Source organism: Schistocerca americana, chromosome 1 (assembly GCF_021461395.2).
Source record: "Schistocerca americana isolate TAMUIC-IGC-003095 chromosome 1, iqSchAmer2.1, whole genome shotgun sequence".
Classification (NCBI taxonomy): domain Eukaryota; kingdom Metazoa; phylum Arthropoda; class Insecta; order Orthoptera; family Acrididae; genus Schistocerca; species Schistocerca americana.
This window is the reverse complement of record NC_060119.1, coordinates 617,024,921-617,049,715: the sequence shown is the minus strand read 5'-3', so window position 1 is coordinate 617,049,715 and position 24,795 is coordinate 617,024,921. Positions and strand designations below refer to the sequence as shown.

At 43.4% G+C, this 24,795-nt stretch overlaps 1 protein-coding gene across 2 annotated transcripts in view; it reads right to left on the bottom strand.

Moving 5' to 3' along the window:
- The window catches only part of LOC124625433 (ATP-sensitive inward rectifier potassium channel 8-like), a 137,839-nt gene that overhangs the window by 23,853 nt on the left and 89,191 nt on the right, over positions 1-24,795 (bottom strand). For both annotated transcript variants that reach the window (XM_047149170.1, XM_047149171.1), the window contains exons 3-4: positions 16,214-16,384; positions 4,524-4,825 (exon numbers count right to left, since the gene is read on the bottom strand). In XM_047149170.1, coding sequence (XP_047005126.1) covers positions 4,524-4,825; positions 16,214-16,384 — 473 coding nt within the window. The remainder of the gene's footprint in view (positions 1-4,523; positions 4,826-16,213; positions 16,385-24,795) is intronic.

Here is a 24,795-nt window from a genome sequence, read left to right as displayed (position 1 = left end):
TGTTTATTATACAAACAGTTTCGGTTCACAGACCATCACAAGGCATAACGAAGAAATTACACCGACAAAGGGGATATAATTTTCAATTTCAATAAAATTCACCAAAAGCTGTAAACTTTAAGATATTTTATTTTATTGGTTGCTTTCAGAACAAAATGAAATATCTTAAAGTATACGGCTGTTGATGAATTTTATTGACATTGAAAATTACTTACCAGCCGATGTTCCCTGGCCATGATGGACCAACGCAGAAGGCTATATAACGTCATGATTCCCAGCCAAGAGCTGCTGATAAAAATTTCTGTTTTACAGAAGGAGTTTCGATCCACAGACCATCATCAGGAATGATAATATTTCCTTTGTTGGTGTAAATTCTTTGTTGTGCCTTGCAATGGTCTGTGACCGAAACTGCTTGTATAATAAACTAATTATCATCAGCAGATATTGGCGATATCAATATTATCAGGTTTCATCCAGCTCTTCTTTATCTTCAGCCCAAATTTTTCCCTCCAGCTTTGCTCTCATACTGCACTTCTTTGTGGGTACGTGGTGTTGCTTAAGTCTACTTGCCTTTCGGATGTATGCCGCGACGTTGGATAATTTTTCTGTTGTTTCTCCGGGTTTTAGTCTGTAGACATACCTTCTTTTAGGGCTAAGAAACTTTCTCCAATTCAAGGTTCCTTTTTCGCGGTATTTGACATGTGGTCTTTTACGTCAAGTGAGAGTTCCTCTGGCTTTCTGGTGTGACATTTGTGTTGTAGTGACATTTTTTGTTTTAGATGTCGTGAATTCTTCTGTAGTTCACTTGAATTTCTGTAGGCAAATTTTCTGTGACGTTTTCTTCTCCTCTATCAGATTCCAGGTTCTTGAATTACGCGATTCCTTCGATTCGACAATGTTTTGCGGACAGTTTTTGGCTATAAAGGTTTGAGCACATTAACTGAGTTTTTGGTATGATTGTTATCATTATTATTCCTCTTAGTATCTAGTGTATCGCAACTCCAAAGAACTTTTATTCGTATTTGTGACAGTAAGTTAACCTTACCATAAACAGATAAACTTTATGTGCAACATCTGGCGTCCTCGATCAAGCGGTCAGCACCCGACTGCACGCACCCTCGCAAGCCTTCACAAGCAGCTCTTTATAGTGTGGTTGGTTGCGACCACTGTGTCACAGTGACACAAACCCTCTATGACTAGCACAGTTGCTCAATCTCTGTACCGTTCGGTACTGGTATGTTACCACAATTTTTGTTGTTCAGTGCATTTTTCAACTACTTAGCAAAGCTACTTAAGGAAAAAGACATTAAAGTGTATTCAAATATCGTTCTACTAGTGCTGATGCACACTATGCGATCAAAAGTGTCCGGACACCCCCCAAAAACATTGTGCTGCCACCTGCTGCCAGGTACTCCAAAACAGCGACCTCAGTAGTCATTAGACATCGTGAGAGACAAGAATGGGCGCTCCGCAGAATTCACAGATTTCTAACGTGGTCAGGTGATTGGGTGTCACTTGTTTCATACGTCTGGAGTGACATTTCCACACTCCTAAACACCCCTAGGTCCACTGTTTCTGATGTGATAGTGAAGTGGAAACGTGAAAGGATAGGTTCAGCATAAAAGCATACAGGTCGACCTCGTCTGTTGACTGACAGAGACCGCCGACAGTTGAAGAGGGTCGTAATCTGTAATAGGCAGACATCTATCCAGACCATCTCACGGCAATTCCAAACTGCATCAGGATCCACTGTAAGTACTATGGCAGTTAGGCGGTAGGTGAGAAAACTTGGTTTTCATGGTCGAGCGGCTGCTCATAAGCCACACACATCACGCCGGTAAATGTCAAACGACGCCTCGCTTGATGTAAGGAGCGTAAACATTGGACGATTGAACAGTGGAAAAACTTTGTGTGGAGTGACGAATCACGGTACACAATGTGGCGATCCAATGGCAGGGTGTGGATATGGCGAATGCCCGGTGAACGTCATCTGGCAGCGGGTGTAGTGCCAACAGTAAGACTCGGAAGTGGCGGTGTTACGCTGTGGTCGTTTTTTTCATGTAGGGGGCTTGCACCCTTTGTTGTTTTGTGTGGCACTATCACAGCACAGGGCTACATTGATGTTTTAAGCTCCTTCTTGGTACCCACTGTTGAAGAGCAATTCGAGGATGGCGATTGCATCTTTCAATACGATCGGGCACCTGTTCATAATTCCCGGTCTGTGGCGGAGTGGTTACACGACAATAACATCCCTGTAATGGACTGGCTTGCACAGAGTCCTGACCTGAATTCTTTAGAACACCTTTGGCGTGTTTTGGAACGCTCACTTCGTGCCAGGCCTCACCGACCGACATCGATACCTCTCCTCAGTGCAGCACTCCGTGAAGAAAGGGCTGCCATTCCACAACAAAACCTTCCAGCTCCTGGTTAAACATATGTCTGCGAGAGTGGAAGCTGTCATCAAGGCTAAGGGTGGGCCAACACCATACTGAATGCCAGCATTACCGATGGAGGGCGCCACGAACTTTTAAGTCATTTTCAGCCTAGTATCCAGATACTTTAGATCACATAGTGCATGAATTTAACAAAAGTAATGTGGCTCGTTCATCGTGGATATTTGGTACTATGCACAAGAGGTCGAGAATAAGCAAATAATCCGCTCCGTGAGTTCACGTTTAGGTATATCAATTCTCCGCCAGAATATTGTGAAAAACAATCTGAAAGAAAATGTATTAAAAAATTGTCGAAGGTGAGGAATGTAGCAAACTGTGTGTCTAGCAACTCTGCATGCTCATAAATTTGCATGTGTGCGGGTAAAATAATTCCACTCGCCTGGAATTTGCACGCATATGTAGAAAGCGAAAGTACTACAGTACAAGCCTCTCACCATGTAAAGAAAATGAAAGTCCAAGTCGTAAATCTTACTTATAAACATGTTACCAGTTTTGGCGTACTGACCATCATCATACCGATTCTTAAAAGGCCCAAGTTTCCACAACCGAAATAAGAATATAAAAGCCATGGTAGCATTACAAAATTTTCGGAGACCTACATGGGTAACAATGAAAGAATCATAATCCCAGACACCAGAATATCGCAGTCACCGAGCAGGATATTAGTAACTAAGAGTTACATGTAACGTCACTCTAGTGATCTCTTGCACATAAAAATGGCAAGGAACTGCTCACCACAGTTTTAAAAAAAGTACAGTGAGCACATGAACTAAAAGAAAATGTGTGTCTTTTCTGCAACGCAGAGTTTTGGTTGGACTGCTCTGTTGTATGAATGAATGAGTTTTTCCTAATGGTAGTCGGGTCTAGCCGCGTGGAGTGGCTGCGCGGTTAGAGGCGCCATGTCACTGACTGCACGGCCGCTCCCGCCGGAGGTTCGAGTCCAACCTCGGGCATGGGTGTGTGTATTGTTCTTAGAATAGGTTAGTTTAAGTTAGTTTAAGTAGAGTGTAAGTTTAGGGACCGATGACCTCTGTAGTTTGGTCCCTTAAGAACTCACACATTTTTGCAGTTGGGTCCTTTTTCTTTCTCCTTCTCCTTGTCTTTGTCCTGTGACCACAGGCTCGGCATGTTAAGTTTTGGATTTGAGGATGTTAGCGATAGAGGGCGGCCTGATACCCTTCCTGTCGGTAGCCGTTTCCCCCCTCCCCGCCCCCAGGAGTGTGTGAATGCCTTCTAGGTGTTTGAGCCAGCACATACGAGTGTATTCTAGCCCGGTACTCAGGTAGTTGGACGTTGGAAACCGTCCAAATCACATCCAGGCTAGTCGGCACACCTGTTCACGTCTTTAATCCGCCGGGCGGATGCGATCCGGAGCTGGCGCATTTCCCCGAATCCCGGAAGCAGTGTGGTAATGCCTGCGGCTATCCGGCTGTGTTACCGGGCCCATATAGGAAGCAAGCAATACCTAAATAAACGCTAAACCGGAACACTACTAATCGCGCAGTCTATGCTGACACGCTGTGCGGTGACTGATGGGAGCGACCGTATAAGTTGGAACCCTCGACGATTTCTCCCAACAGCCACCACGCCGAGTGTCAGCCTGATTGTCCCCATCAGCCACTGCGTGTAGTATTAGCTTGGACTGCGCGGGTAATATGAGGGAAAGACCTGCTCGTATAACGTAATTCGTAGCGTGCTAGCGTCCGAGACAGGCAGGTGGCGGGTTATCGAGCATGGGTTGGCACACCGACCATCCTCCGTGTCCTTTTTAGGCGATTTCCCCCGCTCGTTTAGACAAAGGGCTGGCAGAAAATTACGCCTCAGAGAATATGTCACGAAACAGTTAAAATACCTAACACACTGAATAACATTTACACGAATCGCGGGCAGTTGGCGCACGCGAATTCCTCCCTTAGGTTACCTTGACGACTGTGGCTTCGGGAAGGCTACCTGGCCACAAAGTTAAACAATAAAATAAAATTTGTGAAATCCTGAAAAAGTGGTTCCCGTAATAGACGGGCAGAAGATTAATGGGATATGTGGGAAGATTGCAACATTGGCTCGGGATACCTGGTGCGCATGTCCGCGACGCGGAACATGAGGCAGAGGACGCCGTCCCGGCGGCAGACGACGGCGTGCCTGCTGAAGGCGATGGTGCGCGTGCGCTGCTTGGGGCGCACTACCTTGGCGAACATCATGCCCAGCACGGCCGTCTGAATGGTCACGCCCACGATGCCCTGCGCGCACATGAGGAAGATCGCCTCGGGGCACTCCTCCGTCGGCATGCGCGCCCCGAAGCCCGTCGTGTGCTGGTTCTCCATGCTGAACATGAAGCACGACGTGAAGTTGTAGATCTGCGTCACGCACGGCACCTGCAATGCACGTTTATAGTAGGCTTTCGTTGCGCATCAGTATTTCAGATCACAACGATAAAAACCATTTTAGTCTTGGAGGGATGAAAACAAACAGTAATGAGTATTTCGAGTGCACAGATATTAATAAATGTGGTTTTTCTGGTTTTAATAGCTCATTAACAACAATGGCGACAGAGATGGGGAGCAATATTACTTATATCTTAAGGAAAAACAATAAAGGCTAAAGTTATAATGTCTCACCCACATCGAGAGCACTGGAGGAATATTTGGTCAGCGCGGTCTGGGGCGCCTTGTCACGGTCCTTGTGGCTCCCCCGTCTGAGGTTCGAGTCCTGCCTCGGGCATTGGTGTGTGTGTGTGTTGTCCATCGCGTAGGTTACTTTCAGTTAGATTAAGTAGTGTGTAGGCTTAGGGACCGATGGCCTCAGCAATTTGGTCTCATAAGACCTTCCCACAGATTTCCAGATATTTGGTTAGTTGGACAAGGTGAGGGCGGGAGGTGTATCCAAATGGTTCAAATGGCTCTGAGGACTATGGGACTCAACGGCTGAGGTCATTAGTCCCCTAGAACTTAGAACTAGTTAAACCTAACTAACCTAAGGACATCACAAACATCCATGCCCGAAGCAGGATTCGAACCTGCGACCGTAGCGGTCTTGCGGTTCCAGACTGCAGCGCCTTTAACCGCACGGCCACTTCGGCCGGCGGAGGTGTATCCGCATACAGTATTGTTGAATGTGTAATTGTATAGGAAAATTATGCGAAACTGTATTCAGGATGAACATTTGGATCAGGAAACGAATACCGTTGTTTAATTCTTGTCTCACATTATTTGCGAGCTGGATAAACACCGATACCACAATCGTTTCCCCCCTTCCCCTTCCCTACTCCATTCGCAAATGATGCGTGGGATGAGCACTACTTTCACTGACTGCCCTATAAGTATCATTTCGTGATATGTTTGTGGAAGAAAGTAAAACCTTTTCTGACTCTTCTTTGGAAATCTACCCTCGGAATTTTAACAGCACGAGGTCTCTCTTGTAATGCTTCAAACAAGAGGTCGATGAGAATCTCCGTAACACTCTTGTGCTTACTGAACGAACCTGTAAGGCAAAGTGCCTTTCTTCTTTTGATTTTCTCTCTCTCTTCTAAGAAACCGTGCTGAAAAGTATTGTCTCCAATTTTTTTATGTGAAAACTCTTAAGGCTTTTTGAGCAATCAATCTTAATCGACATTCTACATCTTTATTCTTCATGTCTACATAATGATTTCTCAACGAGAACCATTTTGTTCATACCGTCGCCGTAGAAAGTTTAACTTCGTTGACGGAGCCACAACCTTACCTCTGCTTGCACCGCTTGGTCACTAACAAACGAGGCCCTCAAAGGAAAGAGATGTAAATCGGATGGGGCCAAGTTGGGACTGTATGAAGGGTTATCAATGACAGTGAATGCAAGGCCCTGTACTGTTGCAGACTTAGCAACGCTCGTGTCTGGTCTGACATTGTCATGCTCAAGGACAGGGTGGTCCATGTGTGGACGAACTCTTCAGTTCGAAACTCATAACAACACGCTGATTCTCTCGCACCGACATAGTTACGTTAGACATCGACATGTTACTCGCCACAATTCGGAAATCTCTTCGGTAGGGGCTGCAAATATGTAGACATGAAAAATTAAGATGTAAAATGTTAATAACGTTTGTTTTATTTAAAAATCTTTAAGAGTATTCACATAAAAATTCGTAGACATTAGTTTTCAGCACAACTTCGTATTACTCTTGCCTCGTCTGGGTCGCAGGTTGAGGATTAATACACAATAGCTGCTTGAACGAATGTCTGGTAAAAAAAAAAAAACTCTTTTGTCTATGAATCACATTTATCTTATTCTGGCATTTGCTTCTCCTGTAACTAATTTTTTGTGGTCATTTCCTTTAGGTCACTCCCATCAGTTGTCGTTGTTGTTGCTGCTGTGGTCTTCATTCCAAAGACTGATTTGTAACTACTGCAACCAACATCCTTCTGAATCTGCTTACTGTATTCATCTCTTGGTCTCCCTCTACGATTTTACCCCCCAAGCTTCCCTCCAGTACTAAATTAGTGATCCGTTGATGCCTCAGAATGTGTCCTACGAACCGATCCTTTCTTCTAGTCAGGTTGTACCACAAATTTCTCCCTAATTCTGTTCAGTAGTTACATGATCTATCCCTATAATCTTCAGCATTCTTCTGCAGCACCACATTTCAGACACTTCTATTCTCTTCTTGTCTAAACTGTTTATCGTCCATATTTCACTTTCATACGTGGTTACACCCCGTACAAATACAGTGTGTTCCACTCAAATATCCCTGATTTCAAGGACCCAGGAGAGAAAAACCACAGTAAATACAATGAAAAACGCACCACATTGTAGAGTAACTCAAAGAATTTACATTCCGGCATCAGAAGTGCCAAGTATCGTCGCCAAACTGCAGCATGGTCACATGATGTAAAAATGGCGATTCCACAGCAGCATGCGCAAGCAGTAGTGTGGTTTGCAGAAACAAAATCCCCGAATACTGTGCAAAGAAATTATCATCGTGTGTATGAATGTGATCCACCTGATGTGAAAACTATTAAGGAATGGTATAGGAAGTTTCTGGCAACAGGAAGCGTTCTGAAACATTCTGGCCGTGCACGTTTCGAAGTTTCAGAAGAGACAGTGGAGGGCATCAGACAAATGTTTCTAAGAAGCCCACGTAAATCAATTCGTCAAGCATCTAGGCAACTTGATGTACCTCGATTAACATTACATCATGTAGTTCACCAGCGTCTTCCTATGTGTGCTTACAAAGCGCAAATTCTACATCTGACGCCGAACGACAAACCACGCCGACAACAATTTGCTGCAGATATGCTGCAGCGTATTGATATGGATGCCAGCTTCCTGGAAAGATGTTTATTCTCAGACCACGCAACCTTTCATTTATCAGGAAGGGTTAATAGGTATGACGTTCAGATTTGGGGTTCGTAAAATCCGCACGTCGTCATTGGACATGTTCGCGATACACCTAAACTAAATATCTGGTGTGGGCTATTGCACGACAGGATTGTTCGACCGTTCTTCTTTGCAGAACAAACAGTGAATAGGTCAGTGTATCTGGACATGTTGGAGCAGTTTGTGTACCCTCATATAGAAGAGCCTTGCAACCTAACATCGTTTTTCAACAAGACAGAGCTCCGCCAAATTGGTCAACAGCTGTTCGAAATTTCCGAATCGTTGGATCGGAAGCAGAGGACCCATTGCCTGGCCACCACGTTCACCCGACATTATGCCGCTCGATTTCTTCACGTGGGGATTCATGAAGGACTGCGTGTATACGACCAAATTGGACGATGTTCCTATGTTGCGACCTCTTATCACTAATTGCAACAATAACAGAGGAAATGTTAGAAAGAACTTAGCAAGAAATTGAATATAGACTCGATATTCTTTGTGCTACAAATGGTTCACACGTAGAGATGTATTGATGATAAATAAATATATTCTTTGTGATGCTCTACAATGTGATGCATTTCTCATTGTTGTATCTACTGTGGTTTTTTTTCCGGGGTCTTTGAAATCATGGAGGTTTGAGCGGGACACCCTGTGCTTTCAGAAAGGACTTCCTGACACTTAAATCTATACTCGACGCCAAGAAATTTTTCTTCACAAACGCTTTTCTTGCCATTGTTAGTCTACATTTTATATCATCCCTACTTCAACCATCATCAGTTATTTTGCTTCCCAAACATCAAAACCCATCTACTACTTTAAGTGTCTCATTATTCCTGGGTATTTCAAGGTGGTTACTGTTTCCAGTGATTTATCGTCAATAGCGTAATTGAACAGCAATTTATCTCTTCATTATTTGCGAGGAATACTTTTACTTACTTCTGTCCAGGATCAACTCTCTTTCAGCATTCTTGTTGTTGCTTTTATCTCAGATGATTTCACCCCATTAAGAACGACGTTTTGGGTTTACCTGTTAAAAAGTTTTGAATCCAGTCTGAAAACTGTTCCAATTTTCCGTTAATTTGTTTCTCTGTTCACTAAGCGTCATTGTGGAATTGTGTCGAATGACATTCTGAAGTCAAGAAAAACAGCATCAAAATCGGCACCGTTATTTACGGCCCTCTGGATCTCATTGACGAACAGTGCGTGGTAAGCTTCACAAGATCTCTGTTTTTGGAATCCATATTGATTCCCACAGAGGAAATTTTAATTCTTCAGATAAGTCTTAATATGCGCACATATAATATGTTCCATTATTCTATAACAGACCAAAGTATATGATACTCGTATATGCATATAACAATGTGCACTTGCCTGGTGAACTTTCTAAGAAAATGAATGACCTACTTATATGTTTTTCGCAATCTCTTGGGTCGCCGCATTGTACCAACAACTTATCATAAATTGCTGATAGAGGGGGAGGAAGTCAGTTCACATAATCTTTGTAGGATAGTACAGGCATGTCATAAAAGTGCATGCCATATCCCATATGCTTCTCCTAAGAAAGCTGTTACACAGCAGTCTTGGCGGACGGTTGCCACGCTAGTTAAGTGGCTACTGCCAGGAATCACAACATTGGGTGGCATACATTGAATGTCAACAAATGCAACGGTCCATGAACACACAATGACTGGACAAAGTGTTTACAAGCTAGCCTGCAGATGGCTCCACGAGAATGTGTGTTGTCAGCATCGCTGGTAGCGGAGGAATATTTTCCGAACTTATGCTGTTCATGTGTCCTCCAAGTGCGAGGCAAGTGTCCAGATACCGGGCCTGTACTTCAGTGAACACCCAGCATCAGACGACCAGTTCTGTTCCGTAGCTACTCCAGGATCTGCTTTTGTTGTGTCTACGGAAGCTCCAGCCGCAGCACCAGTCCCGGGTGATCGACCAGGGGCACCACTACGAGCAGCCAAGCAGTCGCCCAGATACTTGCGGTCTCTGCAGACCACGGCCTCACTGGGCTCTGTGATTCAGAGACACTATACCGCCGGTCGACTTCAGAACCTGTGCAGATTTCACGTAGTTGCTGTCAATGACTGATGTCCCACAAGACTTTGGAAAATCAGGTGTTTGTTCCTCCTAACTAGTGAACCTGTTATCAGTGGCTTCTATTCTGTTTTGGAACCTATTCAGTAATTATTCGTTTGTGTGTCATTCAGACTTACGTGAACTTACATCCCACATGGACTGTTATCATTGAATTATTCCTTGTTCTGTGTTGGAATAAATTTGCTTGTTGTACTGTGCTACCTGGAAATCGTTATTTTGCGTGTGTGTGGTCATCACAGTGGCGTCGCCCTATCTACATTTCGATTCCGACATCATTGACTCAACATCTGTCATTCAAGCGTTCATGCAATGGCGGGAAGGAGAACAGTGTTACTATCTTTTAATCTGTCTTGTTCAGTGTATGAGTTCGCCATTATATTAAATGTAGGTCTTTGATGAGAGCCTAATGCAATGATCGATTCCATGTATGTCGCTATAGCGGATTCTTAGTCACTGATCCAAACCAAAGCTGTTTTTTTACTACTATTTTTTTTAATCAGTAGCCATCCGAATGAAACACAGTACTCGAACTTCGCAAAGGGAAGATGCCCAACGTTACTTAGTTTGACAGTAGGGAAAACAGTGGAGAGTTTACGGCAGACCTGATTAGCGACAATAGAAGACCTAACCATTGGTCCTAGAATGAGTAGAGCACTATATGTAAGAGCGATATCTACGTTCGCGTTTCAGGGGCAAAGGCGCTTTTAACCACACAGTTAGCTGTAGGATAAGAATCTCGTATTATATATGAAAAATACTCTAATGTGCACTTTACTTAAGACACAATCTCTATGTCACAAAATTTTTGTTACTCACTTAAACAACTTAGAGAACCAAAAAATGAAAACTGATCCGCGAGAGTTGATTTTAATTTAAGGATGAAATGTATTTCATCACTATAGTCGATTAATAATCATTTCAGTGAAGAGGAAGGCTCCTACAGCTGACACCATAGTATTTGTAAGTGATTTAAGGATATGAGGGGAACGGAAGCAGATGGGCAGAGCAAACCATCTCTGTGGAAAAACGAAGTTTAGAGAATGGCACGGGCTATAACTAAACCAAGATCGTTGTCCGAGCAGTAAGTAGAAATTCAGTTTATTCTGAAGTTAAAATACTCAAGTCCTGTTATGGATACTTATAATATTTGGCATTATTACAATAAGAAGTACTGCAATCGAATACAAACAACAAATGCTAACACTCTATTAACCAGATACTGTATGGCAGAATTTGTGACTTTGAACGCTCACTCTATACAAAACTTATTGTGTTTCGCTACTGAGGTATGAGTCAGAAGCAATAATATTCTCCAGAATAATCATTTCTCATCTCCTAGCAAATTAAATAAACTTCCTCCGCTCTTTTCTCCAAGACACCAGAAAATACTTACGTACGACAATTACATGGAATTTAAATGGGGCGGCGGATACTGCTATTGTACTTACACGAAGAGAATGGCTTTGATGCGGACCCAGAGAGAAAACAGATAAAGAACTATAAAAACCTCGAAACTTTTGAGGAAATGAACTCTCGAAAGTATTGGGAATAGATGCATTAATGTACAAAAGGTAATATATCAAGAACTCTGGTTGGACAAGAATAACTGTAACAGATTCATATACACTGAAGGGACAAAAATCGCAGCACCAAAAACAACTAATATAGAGTAACGAAACTTCGTGAACATATTTGTTTAGGTAATGTAAGCGCGAGATAAGCCATTGCAAATGTGAAATGCTGGTACATTAATAACCGGTGTAGCCGCCAGAATGTTGAATGCAAGCATGGAAACGTTTTTATTTCATTAGTTGTATGACAGCTGATGCTTCTCAACAGGTGCAGCATCGCACCCCTTCCGTTGTGTATGAACTTGCTGGGAGAGCCAGTCTTTAGTCACAGGATCACGAGGGAACAAGCGATAGATAATATATAATATTTCATATGTCCCGTGAAACAGCAACAGTGGCCCGCATATTTGATGAACTTTTCGATTGTGTTGCCCCCGAATGTGTTGATCCGCGCAAATTTCCCCCTCGAATTGCCAGAAGATTTCTCTATCGCGTACTGTACCCAATGTGAGCAAAGCAAGATTTCCATTGGACTTCTGCTGTAATACCATTTTAACAGATAGAATCAAAGCGGGATACTAAGAATGCAGCTGTATGTTGTACAGGTGCCGTATGCCATTGTGTGGGATGGAGTTTCATGCCTACTGCACTTGATCGGTCGGTACATCGACGGTTAATGCTGTTCATGGATTACGTCGGAGTTGTCATCCAATGATGTCCCATATGTGTTCGATTAGAGACGGAGGTGATGATCGAGCGGGCCAAAGCAACATACAGACATTCAATGGAGCATGTAGGGTTACAACATCGGTATGTGGGCGATCGTTATCCTGTTGGAAAACAGCTGTTCATGAATTTCAGCACGACAATCCGAATCACCAGACTGATATACAGATACGCAGTCATGGTGCGTGAGATAACCACGAGAGTGCTCCTGCTGTCATACAAAATCGCACACCAGACCAGGTGTGGGTCCAATGCATCTAGCACGCAGACAGGTTATTTGGATGCCCTCAATCAGCCTCCTCCTAACCAACACACCACCATCACTGGCACCGAGGCGGAAAACTCAACTGACTTCCACTCTGCCCTCCAACGATATATCCCTTGACGACACTGAAACAACAAACAGCGGTGGTTTGTGGTCAGTGGAATGCACGCTGCAGGGGTCTGGCTCGGAGTTTACGTCTACGTCTACGTCTACGTCTACGTGATTACTCTGCTATTCACAATAAAGTTCCTGGTAGAGGGTTCAATGAACCACATTCAAGCTGTCCCTCTACCGTTCCACTCTCGAACGGTACGAGGGAAAAACGAGCACTTAAATTTTTCTGTGCGAGCCCTGATTTCTCTTATTTTATCGTGATGATCATTTCTCCCTATGTAGGTGGAGGCCAACAGAATGTTTTCGCAATCGGAGGAGAAAAATGGTGATCCCGTCTCAACGAAAAACGCTTTTGTTTTAATGATTGCCACTCCAATTCACGTATCATGTCCGTGACACTATCTCCCCTATTTCGCGATAATACAAAACGAGCTGCCCTTCTTTTTACTTTTTCGATGTCATCCGTCAGTCCCATCTGATGAGGATACCACACCGCACAGCAATACTCCAAAATAGGGCGGACAACTGTGGTGTAAGCAGTCTCTTCAGTAGACCTGTTGCACCTTCTAAGTGTTCTCCAATGAATAGCGGTCTTTTGTTTGTTCTACCCACAATATTATCTATGTGATCGTTCCAATTTTGGTCATTTGTAATTGTAATCCATAAGTATTTAGTTGAATTTACAGCCTTCAGATTTGTGTGACTTATCGCGTAATCGAAATTTAGCCGATTTCTTTTAGTACTCATGTGAATAACTTCACACTTTTCCTTGTTCAGGGTCAATTGCTACTTTTTGCACCATACAGATATCTTATCTAAATCATTTTGCAAGTCGTTTTGATCATCTGATGACTTTACAAGTCGGTAAATAACAGCATCATCTGCAGACAATCTAAGACGGCTACACATATTGTCTGTCTCCTATGGTCGTTAATATAGGTCAGGAGCAATAGAGGTCCTATAACACTTCCTTGCGGAACGCCGGATATTACTTCTGTTTTACTCGATGACTTTCCATTTATTGCTACGAACTGTGACCTTTCTGACAGGAAATCACGAATCCAGTCGCACAACTGAGGCAATATTCCGTAGGCATGCAGTTTGGTTAGAAGACACTTGTGAGGAACGGTGTCGATAGCTGTCCTTGACGTAGCCGATTTGTAACACTTCGCTGTGTGACTGGTGCCAACTGGTGAATAAATTTCTGCTGCGGAAGCAGTACGATGTGCCAGAGCTATACGCCGAACACCATGATCTTCCCTCTCGGTGGTGCCACGTGGCCTTCCGGAGCCCAGTCATCTTGCTACCGTACATTCTCGTGATCACCGTGCCAGCAATCATGTGCAGTTGCTACATTCCTGCCAAGTCTTGCTGCAATATCGCAAAAACGACATCCAATTTTTCATAGTTTCTTAACACGACCTCATTCAAACTCAGTGAAATGGTGGTAATGTCGTCTTAAAGCTAATTTTGACGAACATCAAATGACCACGGCCAGTCTCAAAGGTAACTAACGGTCACGATCGTTACAGCATGTATTGAAAGCGAACGTGATCTGCATCCTCATAGTGGAGGTACTAGCGACACACTTAAGCGACTGGCCCTAAATTTGAATAGACACCCTCTTTCAGATGTAGAAATACGCCTACAGACTTCCGTTTTTATTTTATTTATTTTTATTTACACGTCAAGTTCCGTAGGACCAAATTGAGGAGCAAATCTCCAAGTCATGGAACGTGTCAGTACATGAAATTGCAACATGGAAGTAATAACAGCCAAAAATAAATGATTATGACCCGAAAAAATTTAGTCCGTAAGTTTAAGTAAACGCAATCAACAATAAAATATGAATCAGCTTAATTTTTCAAGGAACTCCTCAACTGAATAGAAGGAGTGACCCGTGAGGAAACTCTTCACTTTCGATTTGAAAGCGCGTGGATTACTGCTAGGTTTTTGAATTCGAGTGGTAGCTTATTGAAAATGGATGCAGCAGTATACTTCACACCTTTTTGCACAAGAGTTAAGGAAGTCAGATCCAAATGCAGGTTTGATTTCTGCCGAGTATTAACCGAGTGAAAGCTGCTTATTCTTGGGAATAAGCCAATATTGTTAACAAGAAATGACAGTAATGAATATGTATATTGAGAGGATAATGTCAAAATACCCAGACTCGTGAACAGGTGTCGACAAGAGGTTCGTGAACTTATACCACTTATTGCCCGAACCGCCTGTTTCTGAGCCAAAAATATCCTTTTAGAATGGGAAGCGTTACCCGAAAATATAATACCAAACGATGTAAGGGAATGAAAATAAGCAAAGTAGACTAATTCTCGTGTCGAACAATCACTCATTTCAGATACCGCTCGAATAATAAAAATGGCAGTATTAAGTATTTGAACAATATCCTGAACGTGGGCTTTCCAGGGAGACAGGTTCTGCGGTTCGAGGTCTCCGTGGGTGGCTTGCGGAGTATGGATGTAGATGTAGATGTATATGAACTGTTCAGTTTCGCTAATCATATGCCCGTTCTGTGAAACTAAAACGTCAGGTTTTGTTGAATTGTGTGTTAGAAACTGTAAAAACTGAGTCTTACTGTGATTTAGCGTTAGTTTATTTTCTACAAGCCATGAACTTAGGTCATGCACTGCACTTTACTACCAAGATAGTGTCATCAGCAAACAGAAATATTTTAGAGTTGCCTGTAATACTAGAGGGCCTATCATTTATATAAATAAGGAACAGGAGCGTCCCCAGCACTGATCCCTGGGGCACCCCCCACTTGACAGTACAGACCCCACATCAAAGCGTTGTCAGCATTGTGAGTAATGACCTTTTGCTGCCTGTTGCTAAAGTAAGAGGTGACCCAATTGTGAGCTACTCCCCACATTTCGTAATGGTCCAACTTCTGGAGCAATATTTTGTGATCAACACAATCAAATGCCTTAGTTAAATCAAAAAATATGCCAAGCGTTTGAAACCTTTTGTTTAGCCCATCCAGTAGAAAATATAGCATTTTCAGTTGTTAAACGACTTCTAAAGCCGAACTATACATTTAATAGTAAATCGTGTGATATGAAATGATCAATTATCCTTATATACACAGACTTTTCAATAGCTTTTGCAAACACTGATGGCATAGAAATAGGTATAAAATTATCTACATTATCCCTTTCTCCCTTTTTATAAAGCAGCTTTACTACTGAGTGCTTTAATCGCTCAGGAAACTGACCATTCCTAAAGGAAAAAATACAAATATGGCTAAATACAGGGCTAACATGTACAGCACAGTACTTTAATATTCTGCTAGACTCTCCATCATAACCAAGAGAGTCCTTAGTCTTCATTGATTTAATTATTGACTCAATCCCCCTCTTGTCTGTTTCAGAGAGGAGTATTTCAGACATCAATCTCGGAAAGGCATTTGCCAAGAAAATTATGTGATTTCCTGTAGAAACTAAATTTTTTATCTCATACAACTCCTTCTTAGCGTTGCGGTTTTTGTCCGTCATTGTACAACCGTAACCGACTCTTTGCGCCGACAAGCTTATTGATGACTCGATCGCTTCCAAGTGGAGAATTTATCCTCAAAGGTAACTGAAAATAAGCTGTGGAAAAGAAAAACTTACCCATCCCGTGTCTTCTTGAAAGGGAGGCAGGTTCTGCGGTTCGAGGTCTCCGTGGGCAAACGCGATGAGCCACCAGAGGAGCGCGAAGCCCAGCCACGTGAGGAAGAAGCTCAGCGACAGCAGCAGCAGCAGCCAGCGCCACGGCAGGTCCACTATCGTCGTGAACACGTCCTGCGGCAAGTCAGCGGCCAGTCAGCGTCCTGGTATCTTCACGCAGGGAAGGTCAGTGGCACACAGTAAAAGAGAGTTTTTCAGCTTCGGTCTTCAATCACGCAAAATTCATTACAGAAATGCGACGACCTTGCTGGAGTAATGCAGAAATTGCATCTATCTAAAAACATTCCTCTTTCTGACGCACATCGCGACCCAAACCACCTGCTCCTGACAAAATTCATTGGACATAAATACAGAGTTCAGTTGCATGCACCTTACAATCAAAAGTTAATCCCAGCGTGTTTCTCATGGTTTCTCTAACAGTGAAATCTTTTTCGAACAGAGTCCCAAAATTTAACTGAGACGTGTACGATGTGAAATTCTAAGCTGAATTGTTTAAGTGAACAAATTAAAGCTAATTTATTTTTTTCCTTTCGGTACCAACAATATGGTCCCCTGTGAGATGATCCTTAATAACAGAGATTATGTGTGACAAGGTTGTGGCGTCGATAGTTACAATGTCACTACGTAGGTGCACGCTCTCGTAAGTTAGCACTACGAGAGAAGACTAACTACACCGACCACAGCACCTTCTGGCCGACGCTGTGGAGCTCAGCGAGTGCCCTCTTGATTTCGGCCCATTTAACCAAGAACAGACGGCTTGGAAACATCGCTTCGACAACCGAGTGGGCTAGCATGCTGTTGAGACTTTGATTAGACATGGACTACATCTTCACACCTACGTGCTCATCCTAGGCAAAGTTATGTATGCATTTGTTATTTACTTGTGTTTTTGACTCTTGCCGCAGTGGATACACCTGTTTCCGTGAGATCACCGAAGTTAAGCGCTGTTGGGCGTGGCCGGCGCTTGGATGGGTGACCTTACAGCCGCCATGCGCTGTTGCCATTTTTCGGGGTGCACTCAGCCTCGTGACGCCAATTGAGGAGCTAGCTACTCGACCGAATAGTAGCGGCTTCGGTCAAGAATATCATCTTACGACCGGGAGAGCGGTGTGCTGACCCCACGCCCCTCCTATCCGCATCCTCCTCTGAGGATGACACTGCGGTCGGATGGTCCCGGTAGGCGACTCGTGGCCTGAAGACTGAGTGCTTTTTTTACTCTTGTAAAAGGTATTAGAGTTACATGCAGTACCGAAGTGCTTCACCCCCCCTGCTCCTACTCGCTTCCGTAACTCTCAGCCTGTATTACAGAAGCAGTTCACAGGAGCAGACCCACGCACCGCCTATCCAGGCGGGATACAAAAAAATGGCGTTTTTCTTCCGTTAGTTATATGACAGCTTTTGCTTCTCAGCCGATGCGGCATCGTACCCCTCCCGTTAAGCGTGGACCTGCAGAGAGAGGCGGTCTTTAGTCACGGGATCTCGAGGGAACAAGTTCCTGACAATACAAAATATTTCAGCTGCACATAATGCTGGTCCTGTGAAACAGCAAAAATGCCACTCAATGTGTTGATCCTCGCATATTTCCACCTCTAATTGCTATAAGACTTCTCTGTCGCGTGCACAACATGAACAAGGCAACATTTCCATTGAAGTTCTGTTTGCATATGATATCTGCTGCAACAATCATTTCCAGAGGGGGTCCGACCCGTATACTAAGAATGCGACAGTCCGTTGAAGTACCGAATGTCGCGCCACATTTTGCTGCAGAATTTATTTCATCGCAGTGAGTGGTAGGATCAATTTCACCATTGAGCTTCGGTAGTTTCGAGCGTATACCCCAAGAGGAAAGACAACGGAACTGATGAACCATTATGTTAAAATGATTTAGAAAACTGTTCTGGTTTAGCTGCCTATTGGACTATCATGGATAAATATTTATCTTCTCATGTGGTTAGTTTGGTTAAAAAGCCGCCTACTGTTCTGCAGCACTTGGTTAAATTCAGGAGAGCGGCAGTGAAGAAGACGCTAAGGAATATTGGTCTTGTGAGGTGAAATTTCCAAGTTGAATTGTTTTTAGAATCTTGTCTCTATTGTAAGGAGAGACACAATAGTGGAAATCAGCATAAAAGCGGGGTTCCTACGAAAGTAACAAGCAATGTCACAAACATACGTGCATCGAGTTTATTATAAAAGTAGTAGATACATATAAGACATAAACAGTCGCGATGGAATTACAAAGTTTGCTTCATAACACAAGTAACAAAGTAAGGCGTTTGCATTTCCTGGATGGAAATTGGTACGAAGGCACTCACTGTCTTGTTGTGCCTGCACTGTTAGGACTTTGTCCAACCTGCCTTCTTCCTAATTACCTCAAAAATTCTCATCAGCGTTGATTTTGTTAGGATTTCCAGTTCTTGCAGTGAAATTGTCGCCCACTCTTCACGTAACGCTCTTTCCAGCTCATATATGGTCTCAAATTGCCTTCCATTGCGATAAACACATCTTGCGAGTATCCCCCAAAGGTTTTCCACGGGGTTCAAGTCCAGGCTACGCGCAGGCTAGGACAAGACACCGATATCTTCATCTTCAAAACACTTTGTTGTAGCAGAAACGCGCACAGATGCCTCATCTTATTGAAACATTAGAATTTCGTCCTCTAGGTCCCCATATATTCTGATCTATTCTGTCTCCGTACCTTGTAAGGTAGCGTCATAATTTTGTCCCTTAACATACTGTTCTACTAATGAAGCCAAGACGTTTGATAGCACACATGCCCTACTTCAAGTAAAGTGATACTAATTTGAATAGTATGGAGAGTATTCATCATATATAGCTGACATGAAATCGATACTAACAAGCATTCCCTACTTTGCATGTTGATAGTCACGTAATATCGCAATTACTTTGAACTGAAGTTGACGCATGTAGTTCCCAGCTTTCTAGAGAAGTAGAACATGGAACGCATTTCGAGAGGAGCCATAAAAAAAGCCGACCCTTTGCAGCGGGGAATCAGACACCATTAGCTAACAAGCATATGCAGACTGGGGCCATGGGTAGAAGGGAGAAAAATCTCTTCAGACCCAGACACCATTAGCTAACAAGCATATGCAGACTGGGGCCATGGGTAGAAGGAAGAAAAATCTCTTTAGACCAGCGCCATGTATAGATGAAACACTTCCTGTTCTGTCGGCGTAGAAGAGCTTCTTAGTGAACACTTGCGTTCACAGGGTTCGAAAATCTCGTAACATCTCCGGAGTGGAGATTACAGATTTCGACCTGAGTTGGTTATGTTCTGCGGAACAATTAAAGAGGGCAAAGGTGTACACGTTGCTAAGCCAGAGCGAGTGGACATTGCCAATAGTTTAGCTAGGGAAAAACACAGTTTTTCGCCTCACGGAAATTCAGGTCAGTTTCCGATTGCTGATATAGTCAAGGCCAGAATAGTATTGAGGTTTACAGGTTCGCACAGCGTCGACGTGCCGCCATCATAATATGCCACTGCCGACCACAGCAGCCGCCGGTAAAGCATGGTAAATATGGCGTTTGCTCAGGCGCTCAGTAAGGGAGGCACTAGCTTGTGTGTGCACTTCAGTTCTATTGGAGATTGGAGTTATGTTACGTATTTTCTTCTCATTCCCTCGTGTCCATGCTAGCCACGTATCGTGTGTGTGTTCATGGGGCTTAAAAGTCGAGAAATGTATTGGTAAATATGCGTTATTGTCCGGCTAAAATAGCATAGACAATAGGGAATACTGAAATGTTGTGAGTGTAATATTTTGGAGGGTGAATTGTTTTGCGATCATTGTATTGTAAGTTACGCTAGGGGCTCTTTTCTCATGTAGGAACGCTTTTGAAAGGTTGTTTAATTTAGTTTGTCAGGATCTTCCTAATTATAGAGGATTTTCCAATGTCACCAGCTATACACCTGAACCTAAAGTGTATGGTGATTCTGTAATGAAAACATTTAGTACAGCTAGCAGTTGTTTGTGTATTCTAGACTAGAGGCTACCCCTTCCTCACTGAAATACTTTAGGGCACGTACGACGGCTATTATTCTGATCTCTAATTGTGACATGATCTGGGATCTCCTTATCTTGCAGGTCCTGGGTTCATAGGCACTTTAGTTCTGTCAGATATCTCCGTGCATGCCGTGTGGTAAGGACCAGTCATAACGACCGGGGGGATACGTTACACCAAAGCAATACGTGATTTGCCTCTACTGCAGAAGGCTGCCCAAGTCATAACACTTCCACCAACAAAATTTCTGCTCATTCTTCCTTGCTGCTCTATTCTCAGATTGTGCCAGTCATATTTAACTGCATCTGGGCCTTCCAAAATTTCTTCTCATCACTGAAGATCACTTTGTCCCATTCTCAAGTCCATTACATATGTTTTTCAGCAAACTCTACTCTAACTTGTTTACGTTTGGGTGTTAGAGCAGGTGTCTGCAGTCGTTTCTCGAATGTAAGATGTTTGTCATTTGCCAAAACTTGTCGTTCACATGTGGCAATTACTGGCAACTGCAAATCAGCGAAAGTAACCGTTTCGGTGTCTCAGAAAATTTTCTAGTTTGCGCATATTTTCCGTTCTGTCAGTATCATGGGTCCAATCTCTAACGAAATTATAAATCACTGTCCTGAACGGCTCAAGTTCTTCGTTATTTGACGATTTTAGAGCGCCTTCTTCTTCTACAGACCGATTTTTCCTTTTTCATCACACGTAACTGTTTTCCGAGTGACAGTATGACAATAGTGGTTTACGGACGCAATACGCACTGTCACTTAATGGTGTCTCTTTCCTATCTGCAGGAAAGGCACATACGCACACACTAACACCGCACACAGCCGATTGCCTTTATATTGAGCTCCATCCTCTACCACTTGAATCGTTGATGTCTTGCTATATATTGTACTACTGACATAAAATGCGATACAATTTGACTGCGTTTGTCAATATATTGGATCTGATGCTACTGCATATACACTGTGCACAGTTTTAATTTTCTGATAAATATTCGTGCCTATATACTACTGTAGTTGCTGTAATCAAGAAAGTAATTGAGGACAAGGGTTGCAAGTGCTACTCTGAGGTGAAGAGGTTGGCACAGGAGAGGGTTTCGTGGCGGGCTGCATCAAACCACTCACAAGACTGATGACAAAAAAATCCTCTGTTCCAAAGTTTAAATGTGATTGGTATGAATTAGATGACTGTCCCGTTAGTTATCAAGTAAGATGAACAATCTGCTGGGGACCCAGAGACACCATTAGCTAAATCACATTCGGTGGGCAAGAAGAGGCCCTCAACGTGAGGGAAGTTAGTCGTGAATAAGGACGGCGACGTCATAATGAACGGCAGTACAAAACTGGGACCTCCCTGTTTGGCTCCTACGTGTGTCTCGCATGAACTGTGTGTCTTATGTCACTCCTTTGGTTTGAGATGAACGGACAGTTCCCTTGCATCTCTTCGAGACTGATTTAAGCTACTAAGAGTGCAATCTAATGGCAGCTGGATATTTCAGGCCATCCCCAATACCCAGGACAGCCCACCCCTCCCCCGCCCCCTGTTCACGTTGAAACCACATCGCCTGTGTTCAGATCTGCACAGACTAAGAATCTGGAGTAGACTGTGGACCGAGGATCGGTGTTGGTTAGACCAACATTGGGTAGGTCTAACCAACACTGATCCTCAGTCTACGGTCTACTACCACTACACAGGTCGTTCGGAGAAATTGGCCACCAAGTGTTTCGCAAGTGCCTGTGACTAAACATTCTGCTCTATTGCGGATTCATCTGTTTTAATGAGGTAAGTTTTTCGAGCTACTTTATGAGGCACAGGAGGTGACATTTAGCAAGAAGTGATTTAAAGGCCGGTCGACAACGAGGTCAGTAGAGACGGAGTATGAGCTCGAATGGAGAAGAAAGTTGACTGCATTCTTCTCTAGGGAACCATCCCATCATTTGTAGTTAGCGATTTAGGAAAACTACAGAAAAGAAAAAAATGGATGGCAGGATTGGAATTCAAATACCGACCTCATAAATGTAAATGCAGTGCCTTAACCATTACGTCACTTCACTCGCAGTTTAGGTTAGCGGGTAACCTCATCCTGTCGACGGACGGATGATTGTCTGAAAACACTTTGGGTCAATTGCACAAAACATGTTTAGGAACTAGCATAACAGCAAATCAACTGAGCACACTACTGTAGGGTCTTGATAAAGTGACTCTTAATGTCTTATCCTAAACAGTTAGCCCTTTGAAGACTACGTGCTTGGAAAAATAATTCATTCTCACGACAGTATCAATTTCTTAATTGAATCCCTTCTCAGAGCAAAATTTTGTTGGAGGTCAACGTGTTCGGCACAAATTTGAAGATAAATACGCAGGAATTAATCGGGCGGCTTCTCATGTCTCCTACGCACTGCTGCACACAAGTAGTGTTTGTGACGCTTAACTTGTACCGGATTGAAACCTGTACATACATCTCCACATAACACGGTAGTCGTGAACAAAGCACCCAGGAAATATGTACACTTAACTTTAGCTTCAAGAAGTCGAGATTCCACGTGTTACCACAGTTAATACTATTACGCAGTCCAAAATACATAATTATAAATTGTCTTGTAATATATTTACCACCAGATTTTTTTACTCCCCAAGACAGTCCACCTAATTCAAAGATAACCATCCTTCCACACCGAAAAAAGTTCACCTCGAAATCTTATGTATTGAAGGAAATATTAACGCAAAAAGCGTAAGTCCTGAAAGGAAATCTACACTGATAAATAAAAAATAAATTCGGTAGATACCTAGGTATCTGCTTGCATCTCCCACGGTTCTTGAGATGTGCTACATCAATCGTTAATATACACACATCCAAAAAGTTTTGCATCACCCCGGTTCCCAGAACTTCTGAAGATAGACGTTGACTGTGGAAATTGTATCACAGACACAGTCCCTTTGAATGTTCAGAGATGTCACTAAATCCGCCCAGAGGTGTAAACAACCACGCATGAGCAGCGCCTATTAGACGGAAGGGTTCCAGTCATTCCACCAGGAAGGAGGTACACGGCTCGTGTTGTCTGTAGTTCAAGCATGCCTAGACGATCAATACCGCTGTTCGATCACGTCCGCATTGTTTACTTTGTGCCAGGAAGGGCTCTCAACAAGTGAAATGTCCAGGCGTCTCGGAGTGAACCAAAGCGATGCTGTTTGGACATGGAGGAGATACAGTGGGACAGGAACTGTCGATGAATCTCTCAAGCCACCCAAGTGCTACTATTGTAGTGGATGACCGCTACCTACGGATTATGGCTCAGGGGAACCCTGACAGCAACGCCACCATGTTGATTAATGCTTTTCGTGCAGCCACAGGATGTCGTGTTACGACTAAAACTGTGCGTAATAGGCTGCATGATGCGCAACTTCATTCCCGACGTCCATGGCGAGGTCCATCTTTGCAAACACGACACCATGCAACGCAGGACAGATAGGCCCAGCAACATGCCGAATGGACCACTCAGGATTGGTATCGCGTTCTCTTCACCGATGAGTATCGCATATGCCTTCAACCACACAATCGTCGGAGACGTGTTTGGAGGCAACCCGGTCAACCTGAACACCTTAGACACAATTCCCAGCGAGTGCAGCAACGTGGAGGTTCCCTGCTGTTTTTGGGTGGCACTACGTGGGGCCGACGTACGCCGCTGGTGGTGGTCATGGAAGGCGCCGTAACGGCTGTACGATACGTGAATGCCATCTTCCGACCGATAGTGCAACAATATCGTCAGCATATCGGCAGCACTTCCGCCAGGCATTCGTCTTCATGGATGACAATTCACGCTCCCATCGTGCACATCTTGTGAATGGCTTCCTTCAGGATAAAGACATCACTTGACTAGAGTAGCTAGCATGTTCTCAAGACATGAACTCTATCGAACATGCCTGGGATAGATTGAAAAGGGCTGTTTCTGGACGACGTGACCCACGAAACGCTCTGAGGGATCTACACCGAATCGCCGTTGAGGAGTGGAACAATCTGGACCAACAGGGCATTTGATGAACTTGTGTATAGTATGCCACGATGAATACAGGCGTTCATAAATGCAAGAGGATGTGCTACTGGGTATTAGAGGTACTGGTGTGTATAGCAATCTGGGCCACCACCTCTGAAGGTCTCGCTGTATGGTGGTACAGCATGCAATGTGTGGTTTTCATGAGCAATAAAAACTGTGGAAATAATTTTTATATTGATCTCTATTCCAATTTTTTGTACAGGTTCCAGAACTCTCGGAACCGAGGTGATGCAAAACTTCTTTTGATATGTGTATGTGTAACAATGGAAAAAGGCAAAAACACACAAGCAGTAGTCACTAGAGCGCTCATGACTACATGGAATATTAACGGACGTGGCTTTCGATACAGTGCATGGAGTACTAATGAATATGGCTCTAGATATAATACATATACAAAATACATGCCTACTCTTATGGAATATGCTTCTGTAATTCCAAAAGTGTTATGATTGA